General features: G+C 37.5%; 1 protein-coding gene across 3 annotated transcripts; it reads left to right on the top strand.

Annotated features, from left to right (window-relative positions):
• On the top strand, positions 1-8,149 carry LOC139133319 (histamine N-methyltransferase-like). 3 transcript variants are annotated; one of them, XM_070699857.1, is made up of 4 exons: positions 1-132; positions 4,772-4,970; positions 6,007-6,330; positions 6,981-8,149. In XM_070699857.1, the coding sequence occupies exons 2-4, from the start codon at positions 4,778-4,780 to the stop codon at positions 7,040-7,042; spliced, it is 579 nt and encodes a 192-aa protein (XP_070555958.1). In that variant the 5' UTR covers positions 1-132; positions 4,772-4,777; the 3' UTR covers positions 7,043-8,149. The 3 variants fall into 3 exon arrangements, with proteins under 3 accessions (XP_070555958.1, XP_070555960.1, XP_070555959.1); XM_070699859.1 differs by lacking the exon at positions 1-132 and adding an exon at positions 1,272-1,785; XM_070699858.1 differs by lacking the exon at positions 1-132 and adding an exon at positions 2,449-2,738.
• Positions 8,150-10,410: the final 2,261 nt, after the last annotated feature.

Genomic DNA, 10,410 nt, shown 5'->3' with positions numbered 1-10,410 from the left:
TCCTTGACACACATAGTGGGGCTGGGTCGCATATAATTATAGAGTTTGACCTTACTGCACAGCACACTGCCTGATCATACTGCCTGCGCAAGTCGACGTATTTGTGAAACGCAATCCCTCTTCACCTCGACGGTAAGATCTTTATCACTGTTAGCATATAACAAATTACTTCCTGTCTTGATTGCTGAAGCAGCACAGCTGTATGCATAGGACACTTGTGTCTTGTGGCTGTAGAAAAGCAATGGCATGACCTGTGACCGAGCCACCATCTCAAGCTTACATAATGCCTAAAACATGCTCTTTGCCTTACAGTTTGTGTGATCACCTGTCAGTCAAATGACCGTTTTGCTGTAAATATTACTGCCATATTTACCGTGGCCGATAAAAGACACAAACCCTCTTCAGTTTGTAATTGTGTAGTTCTGTTTGACCTGCGTCGTTCTGCTTTGACTCTGCGCTCTTTAGTTTGTAATTCCGTCGTTCTGATACACCTGCGTCGTTCTGTTTGAACTGCATCGTTCTGTTTTATCTGCGCTCTTCAGGTTGTTTGAATACAACACGGAAGTACTAGAGTAAATATTTTGCAACAAACATTGAACGGTCACTTTGAGAATACCATTGCACAGTCCCTCTATCCTATATAAAAGGGACTGTGACCGTTGCAACATGGCATCATGCGAGTAGAGTCATAGTTACTAGAGGGAGAGCAACTCCACACATCGTACATATTTTGTTGTTTGCGTTTAATGTATGGTGGTTTGTATATTTTGTTTCACTGTCTTGAGTACAGAACCGAATTGGTACGGCGAGACACAGCTGTAATATGCGTGTCAGTGCAGTCTGCACTGAAGAGTAGAGAAACTGCGTACTACACTAGTACCTTTTAACGCCATGTTTCGAAAGTTTGCGAGACTTTCTTCATCAGTCGCCTCAAGTTTAGGTTGAGTGGATAAATTGCGTGGTATAATGGCAGATTGTACGTATTCCTGTGTTGGCTCACTTTGGGGTTTATGATGAAACTGAATATTTTTTTCAGTACATTATTAGATAAATCTGTGCGTTTATGTATGCTTGATTATTCACATTATTGTTCTTGATAAGACTAGAATGGTTACAAGTCCATGGTTGTGCAAGAAAGTTGATTTTGGAATTTCACCAAATGTCGATTCACTATGCATTGGGGTCTATGATAAAACTGTGAATAATTTTTTTTCAGTACAAAATTAGATAAATCTGTGCATTTATTTATGCTTGATTATTTACATTATTGTTCTTGATAAGACTAGAATGGTTACAAGTCCATGGTTGTTTAAGAAATTTGATTTTGGAATTTCACCAAATGTCGATTCACTATGCATGGCGGTCTATAAGTGTGTGCGTATTTTGTTGGTGATTTCCTATTCAGGAAATATCACACGGACAATCAAAGTTTTGGCCATAATATCAGCTTCTGTCAAAAGTGACCCTCCCCCCAAGATAGGTGTATAAAAAGTGACCCTCCCCCTTGAACTGTTTTCTAAAAAGTGACCCTCCCCACAATTCCCCCGGCCCACCCCCTGTAATTAGTGAAGGCTCCCTAAGGGGTACAGCGAAGTGGGCGGATTTTGTAAGACATGCGCATTTTGGCAGACAGTGGTATATGCATCCGGTAGCAGACATTGTTGTGCAACTTCTGATATAGCTTTGACCATAACCGGAGTTGCTGAGGCGTTTCATCGAATCATAGATAGTAGAACTAGAAGCGAGAACTGTCTCTGATAGAATCGAACTGCCGACCAAAAATCCGTAAGTATATATGAAACCATAACTGCCTGTTGCTGCCGTTACGTTGCCCGCGACCTTCCCGGCGATTTGTGTATGGGGAGAGGTATCGACTTTGCCCGTCACACAACCAAATTCGCCCGGGAAAGTAAAGGGCTATAGAACTGTAGCAACACTGCCTACTATTAAACTCTGATCGAATAGAATGCACACAAAGGTAACCTTAATGAGAATTAGTAGAGAGACTGAGTACTTCACAAGCACCTTTTAACGCCATGTTTCGAAAGTTTGCGAGACTTTCTTCATCAGTCGCCTCAAGTTTAGGTTCAGAGGATAAATTGCGTGGTATAATGACAGATTGTCCGTATTCCTATGTTGTCCCACTTGAAGTTTGTTATTTCACTCTGGAAGCTAGGATGTCTAATTTTGTTCTATTGTGTTCAAGGTCGTGTTCTCTGATAAGCAAACGACTAGGCAATTGTTTAACCATCACGCCCAGTGTTTGCAAAAAAAACTTCTCTACGACGTTGCCTTTTGTGGTCGGACACATCATAGGGGTCCCTTAATGTCTGTCCCCAAGGATGGGTAGAGGTATTTTGTTGTATTGCTAATAATTTATTCTACCAACCTTTTCCATAAACACTTCTTTTTCAAGAAGCTGACTTTGTAATTATTTTGTGAATTTATGAAATTTCAGAGATATTTTCATCTCAATGCAGTGCGATCGTATCCTCGATTAAAATACCATGTTAAGGGGTTATTTTTTACCAACGAGTAGGGTACAGCGAAGTGGGCGGATTTTATAAGACATGCGCATTTGGCAGACAGTGGTATATGCATCCGGTAGCAGACATTGTGCAACTTCTGATATAGCTTTGACCATAACCGGAGTTGCTGAGGCGTTTCATCGAATCATAGATAGTAGAACTAGAAGCGAGAACTGTTTATGATAGAATCGAACTGCCGACCAAAAATCCGTAAGTATATATGAAACCATAACTGCCTGTTGCTGCCGTTACGTTGCCCGCGACCTTCCCGGCGATTTGTGTATGGGGAGAGGTACCGACTTTGCCCGTCTCACAACCAAATTCGCTAGGGAAAGTACAGGGCTATAGAACTGTAGCAACACTGCCTGCTATTAAAGGTATACTGTCACCTGTTCCACTTTTGCCACAGTTACCATGGAAAAAGAAAATCTAACCAATCACAGATTTTAAGCGGGTGGCCGCTTTTTAAAACAGTGCCCTCACATGGGCATTTTGAATACCAAGGAACGCCCCTTTGACCATACATAGGCATATTTAAATTACAGGTGACTGTATACCTTTAAACTCTGATCGAATAGAATGCATACAATGAGAATTAGGTAGACGGTGCGGTAAACAGATTTACCAAACTACTCTCCGCCACGGTCCCTCGGAGTGTTTCCGACCACCTTGCAGCCTCATGATCACAAGGCAGTCGAGCTAGGCGATATGTACATGCGAATGGTATGCATGTGTACTTTGACCGAGCGGAGTGATTGTAAATGTTTGTCATCGATGGAGTTACAGGACCGGACCTTGTCAAGTGTATGCTGCCACAGAAGTAACCAGCGGAATGTACCATTGTTTTCAGGGACGGCCGACGGATGTGAGGGGTAGAGTAAGCATGCTAATTGCAGGGTGAGACAGTAGCAGAAGCGTACTAGTGGCAATAGTTATTGTTTTGACGGTATATCTCTTTTTTGAGGATTGAAAAAGGGTCATAGGACCGTTTGTTTCTTTTCAATTACTGCAAGAATACCGCTATTAACTCAGTCTATGCAAAGTTTTTTTTCAAAGTTTTTTTTTGCCGTTTTGTCACCCCACTTCACATATTCTACAACAACCTTTTTAGTTGAGCAGAACCCAGTTTGCTGGGAATACATATTCGTTTTCGCACCTCTCTTCACACATTCTACTACAGCGGCGTCTTGTTAGTGAAGTTGAACTTAGTTGAGCAAAACGTAGTTTAACTTAGGCAAACGTGTCTAACGATTTATTGTCATGAAAATAACCCACCCTTTTGTTCCTCCCTCCGACATAAAATCCCATTGGAACACCTATTGAGCCTCTCACACCCATTGGCCGCTCCTAAAATATAACGGTAGACTCCGCTAGGTACTTCCGTGGCAGCATATTTAACAATATTGTTAATATTGATGACGTGGTAAATATACATTGTGACGTTGCAAATCACAGCAAAATTTGATAAATTCAAATACTGATAGAATCAATACTCATCCTTATTGGGGTCATTGCACATCAAAACTTTATATTAATAATAAGTATTATTCATGATAAAATCACAGCTTATCATGATTTTGCATGTGCACCATGTATTGATATATATATGAAATACATATATATATATATATATTATATATATATATATATATATATATATATATTGATGTGACGTATGTACAAATTGATGTAATGAGCACACATATTGACATAATAAATACACATGGCGATATGACGGAGGCATATGTTGAAGTGATGAATGAAAGTAGTTGTGTACTGAAAGGTCGTATGGATATGGCAAATTCATACATCGATGGAAGCATGCGCCCAGATGATGTTCATAAATGTTCATATTGATGTATTCAATCGCTAATATGACTTTGTTAATGCATTAAAGACAATTCAATTTGTGAGTGTTTACCACTAAGTTGTTTCGGAAGGAGTCATGATCGTTTCAAACCAGTCGGAACCGGTTTAAAACGCTTATTATCCCAGGAAGTACCTTTTTTAACTGCGATGAAGTGATAAATGCATTATGACGACTCCACAACTACTCAACATATGATTATAAATGAGTTTCACGATGTCGAAATTAGCCATTCTGAAATGAAAATAATGAACTGTATTGTTTTACTACTACATCACTGCAGTGCTACATTGCAAGGACAAAATACAGTGATCACTGTTACTCTCGGTGATAATCAATGTTATGTTCTTTTCTTCTGGTTTTGTTTCAATTGAAGCTCACAATGACTCAAGACTTGAAGGCATTAGTTCGTTTCCCTGAAAAGTACTTTGAAGCACATGTGGCGATACGCCGGCTTAGGCCTGACGATTTCTTTGATCAACGCAAAACGCATGTGAGGGATACTTTCGAGAATTTTGTGTTCAGTGGGGAAAAAGATTCTATGCTTCGAGTACTTGCTGTTGGATCGTCTAATGGTAAGGATGGTTGGATTGTAACTCGATTTCTGTCCTTCTCCACCCCTCTCCCTCTCCCTCTCTCTGTATCTCTGTTTGTCTCTGTCTGTATGTCTATCTGTCTGTCTATCTGTCACAAAATCAATCGATCAATCAATCAATCAATCAATCACAAATAGCATACTCAAACGATCAGCCATGAAAATCAAGGAATAGTAAGTTAATTTTCTTGTAATGTCATAATGGTACCATGTGATTTTTTCCCTAAAAATATAACATAAACCAAATGATGCAATAAAACACCTTATAACTAGAATTCAAAACTACACAATAATAATTGCTCTGCATATAGTATTTTTATCTCGTTCGCGTTCCAATATTCAGGCTTTTATCATTGCAATTGAGTGTAATGTCTTACTGTAATATCAATTTAAGATTTTGTTCCTATTGAATATTGGCTGAACTATATTCAGGTTTGTCCTATCTAAGAATTACCATATAGAAAATAATCAAAGTTTAAATAGACACGCTGCAATAAAGTAGTGCTAGCTATCGTCGTTCGAACCACCATCTTCCTTGAGACTTGGTGGGTGGAAAATTAGGTCAGAGAGCATTGTAGAATTGCTTCCACCATTAGTCGCGTCTACGGCTACTGGACTTGCTCATTTTCAAAAATAACGTAAAATAAGTCGCTAATGCGTGCGTTCATTGCAACATTTTTAGCATTTGCAACCGTAACTCGTGCTGTTTATATTTCATTACATGGGGAGCGCTTTTCTTGTGTTGCTATCAATGTCCAGTGGACGTTGTTCCCATACCAAAATACTTGTCAGGCATACAATTTGATAAAAATATTACTTGTTCGAGGGAAAACATTGAATTCGAAAATACTAGCACGTCAATCCTGAAATCCGTAGAGGTACAGAAGATCCAGGGAAGAATTCTGGGATACCTTCCTTGAAACCATGGCAAGAGTACGTTGCAGATCTTACAGTGGCCGCAAAATATGTAAATATGCAAAATATATCTTTTTTAATTTCTCTTTATATATTAACAGGGACATCGGATATTCCAATAATTGATACACTGGACAGCAAATACAGCAGTATTTATTATATTGCCGTCGAACCTTTAGAAAGTCAAATACAACAATTTGAACATTTAGTTAAATCTAAACAAGAAGCGGGTCTTTGGAAGAACACAAAATTTGCCTTCCATCCTACCACCATAGAAGAGTATCTGAAGAAAAGAGAGCCAGGAGGATTTGATATTATCCATCTTCAACACAGTGCGTACCATCTGGCAGACCCTGAAAGCGTCATCGTAGAGTTGTATGGTCAACTGAACAAGGGAGGGATGCTGTTTACTACACTAGTTGTCGGTAATACATGAGTTTGTCCTTCAGAATCACTTTGTAGAATTTCATAACATTGTTCTTCGAGTAAAGCTCGCAAAGTGAGTTAATAACAACTGAAGAAATAGAGGATACAGAACCACAATTTTTTCGCGTCGCATATTAAGCACCCTTCATAGTATCGGCCGAACATTCACTCAAGTTGACGTAAGTTTTATCGGTTTTTTTAGGAGTCACGTGATTTATTTTTTGGCAAAAATACACAAGGAAACGTGAGCAGACGCGGTACGCTATATTTTTCAAGTGAAAGTGACTGTATAAAACGAAAACAGTCGAGAATGGAACTCTGCCCTTTCCCGCCATTAGAAAATGCTATACTCGCTAGAACTTGATGTACGTTCTGAGCGAAGTGCTTTTCTTCTACATTAGATAAATTAACAATGAAAACACTGTCACGCACTAAGATCGCAGATATTATTCCTAGTCGTCTTCAAAGATTGACATACCTAAGATTAGTCACTCAGAAAAAATATTACAAGTATATAACACAAAATAGTAGTAGAATTTGTGTAATATATTTTGGTCAAAACAGTAAATCGATAAAATATGAACAGTGGAACGCATTGAAATTTAAGTTTGTTCCTTTTTTTCTTGACAATTTCATTGGTCGTATACAGGAGCCTGGGAGAAAATTTACCTTTACATGGGTACCATCGTCCCCGACCCTATTTTACCTTAATTTTGGATCAGCTACTCTCCGCGATATGTTACAGAGACGTATCCCGGATGTGAAGATACAAACTCGTCAACGAAAGAGCAGTTTCAAGATTGACGAGTGTTTCAAAGAAGAATCGAAAGATGGAAATTTGATGCTGGACTTTCTTGTACAAGTACATGACTTCAGAAAGACAGCGCCTCGTGAAGTTGTCAGTGATTTTATGAAATTCTTAAGAGAGTGTTGCGAGGAGCTGAACGACGAGCTGTATTTCCCATATGCTGACGAAAGTATTGTGGTCATCAAAGAGTAGTTTAAGACCTTGATAGAAATTAACATATGGGCTACTGTAAATTTGTATACCGACCAGTTGATTGAATTTGAATGGTGCCCGAGATACTAAATGATCGGTTTGAGACAGTTATGATTTTTGGTGTCCAGTTCAAAGTAGTATACGGCCTGAAAGGAAAATAATTACGCTTTTACACAAACATTCCATAATGACATTTTCAACAACGTTCGTACTAAATGCCGAATAAAAATTATTGGTCATCATGTAAATGTTTTTTTTTCTACAGAAACAAATTTCCTAACATTTACTGGTATCTTAAAATAAATGCCTATGTTGACTTCATGGAAAAAATTCTCGATTTTCTAAAAATCAAGCATACTTGTGCAATAAGTGAAAAAAAAACTCAAGAATTATGTTATCTTTTATCATTAGTATCGTTATTGTACTTTTACTGAGTAATCAGATTCACAGCAAAGGAAGTGTAACATAGAATAAGCCCTCCCCGAGCTTTCAAAACAAATATTGTGAAATAGGAATATATACTGTTTAACAGTATACTTTGAATGCGAAAGTACTTCATAGAGCAGAGTGAAAACCGCCATGGCAAGATACTTTTCAGAAACGTCGTTTTTAAACTTAGATTTTGTGTGTGTATCGCTTTTGTTTCTTTGATAGAATAATTTGATGACATTATTGGCATATGTTTAAAATTCAAGATTGTTTTAGATGTGAAGACATTATGATGGGTATGATGACGGTTACAATCGATTCTGAATGGTGATTTTGTTAATCCCTTTGCGGTATACAAAGCCTGATCGGCAGTTTTTTGATTTGGAAACTTAATATAATAAGATAAAATGAAATAAAAGAAACAGAAACGCAATTGCCGAACTTTCCCACCGATTGAATTTAGTGTGTTTGTCATTGTGTGTATGTTGGGGGGGGGGGGGTATTATAATGCAGCATATTACTTGTTGTTCTATAAAATTCTCGAAGTATCCGCGACGAACAGCGTTTAGAACATTCGTTATCATAATTATGTTTTCAGTTGTCATTTCCTAATGTCATACTATTTCGTGAGTACTGTTACCATTGCAACAGTAACTCCCAGAAAAAGAGGATATGTTCAATCTACTCTAATAATCCGTAACGCGATTCATTAGGGATGATTTTGATGATAATATTTTTCAAATTCCTCAAAAAGTGTTAGGTGCCCTATAGCTGATTGTTGCAATATTGCAAAATACTCATAAAAACAAGGTTGTAACTTAAAAAGCAAAGCAGAGAGCTTTCATTTGTAGATTAAACCGACATCATTTCACTATCCAATTATCCCAAATTAGTTCCAATCATATTCCGTAAGAATAAATTTGTCGATTCTTATGAAAAATTGAACATTTGTGTATTTTCGTGTTCAGAAATATAGTCTTGTATTACGTCATTATAAGTATATTTTTTACTGTATATCAGATAACATGGTTTCTGGGATTTCAGCTTTGAGGCACCGCTTCCTATCACTGTTTACTCTACCAACCAGAGTTCACGTACTAAGACAGTGTTTTAAATCCGTCATGTGGCGCTCTTGTCACTAACAGACCCCGTTCTCGCAAAAACTGTGTTATAAATGGGAAAACCCGCCTTCCAAAATCAGTGACATTTCACGTCACTGTCTTTTACCATGTGTTATGCTTCACTTTATGTAGCTGCTCTACTATTAGTTTCTAATAAAGTTGTCTTCTACATTATTAAATGACTTCTTTTCGTGACTGCTTTCTCAGACCTGGTCATATCCCACACATTTTTGTGCTACAAAAACTTAAGACCTTTTGTTGTCAGTTTGATTTAAAATATACTCTTCTCCCTCAACTCAAGAAGTTCAAATATGCAGCAGAATTTTGTTAGTTAATTTAAAAGCTGCTTTTTGAATAGATGGACCTAGACATTTGACCTGGCATTTGTGTCGTTATTTTAGTCATGAGGGAAAAATGATAAAACTAGGGAACATTTTGTCTGCATTGTCTACACTTTTTCTGCATTTAATGTCTGACTGTGTGGGGTCTACATTTTAATAATTGTCCAGGTTGGGTTAATACGCCATATCATCCCTAAAGTAATACACCTATTGTGAATGGCTTGGAATGCAGTATGTAAGCAATATCCAATCTTGCTAATGCTTACCTGATATACACGCCTAAACACATGCTTGAGTACGTATGTACTCGTACCACACCAATCAATCTAAATTACATGTATCCATCAATCCGGATGTTTGGCAAAGACACATAAATCATTAATGAGTGCATGTGTGCATGGATACACAGACATACATACATGCACACACTCAAACATAGATAGATAGATAGATAGATAGATAGATAGATAGATAGATAGATAGATAGATAGATAGATAGATAGATAGATAGATAAATAACAGATAAGTAATAGATAGATAGATAGATAGATAGATAGATAGATAGATAGATAGATAGATAGATAGATAGATAGATAGATACATACATACATACATACATACATACATACATTCATACATACGTACATACATACATGCAGACCGACAGACAGACAGACATGCTGAGAATTTACATACTTTAAATGTGGTTTTAGCTCACGTGTTCACACGTGGGCTAATGTCATAGTGATGTCTGTCTGTCTGTCCGGTGTGTGTGTGTGTGTGTCTGTCTGTCTGTTTACACGATACTCAAACACGCCTGAACAGATTCAAGTTAGATTTGGTACACAGGTACCATATGCTACTTGCAAGAACTGATTAGATTTTGGTTAGTGTGGCTTGCATATTAATGAAGTTATGCAATATCATTTTTTTCCGTACAATGGTTTCCCTATGGAGACGGTAATGACAGTGTAGACATATATCAAGAAATACTGCACAAAATTTCATGAAACTTTCACCGTTGACGATTCCAGAACATTACGATGATACTGTGAGTGTCATGTCAATTATCTGCTCATTTGCATATTTAATGAACTTTTGTTATTAGTGACATAACTCTGAAATTCCTGCACCAAACTTGATGATACGTGCAACAAATATTGATCTGATATATATCTTATTATACTT

Source organism: Ptychodera flava, chromosome 5, assembly GCF_041260155.1.
Source record: "Ptychodera flava strain L36383 chromosome 5, AS_Pfla_20210202, whole genome shotgun sequence".
Classification (NCBI taxonomy): domain Eukaryota; kingdom Metazoa; phylum Hemichordata; class Enteropneusta; family Ptychoderidae; genus Ptychodera; species Ptychodera flava.
The sequence above is the reverse complement of the archived record's forward strand: the minus strand, read 5'-3'. Positions and strand labels throughout refer to the sequence as shown.

Coding starts and splice junctions, on each gene's coding strand:
- LOC139133319 (XM_070699857.1), top strand. CDS start 4,778: ATGACTCAAGACTTGAAGGCATTAGTTCGTTTCCCTGAAAAGTACTTT. Junction 4,971..6,006: donor TGCTGTTGGATCGTCTAATG/GTAAGGATGGTT, acceptor ATATATTAACAG/GGACATCGGATATTCCAATA. Junction 6,331..6,980: donor GTTTACTACACTAGTTGTCG/GTAATACATGAG, acceptor GGTCGTATACAG/GAGCCTGGGAGAAAATTTAC.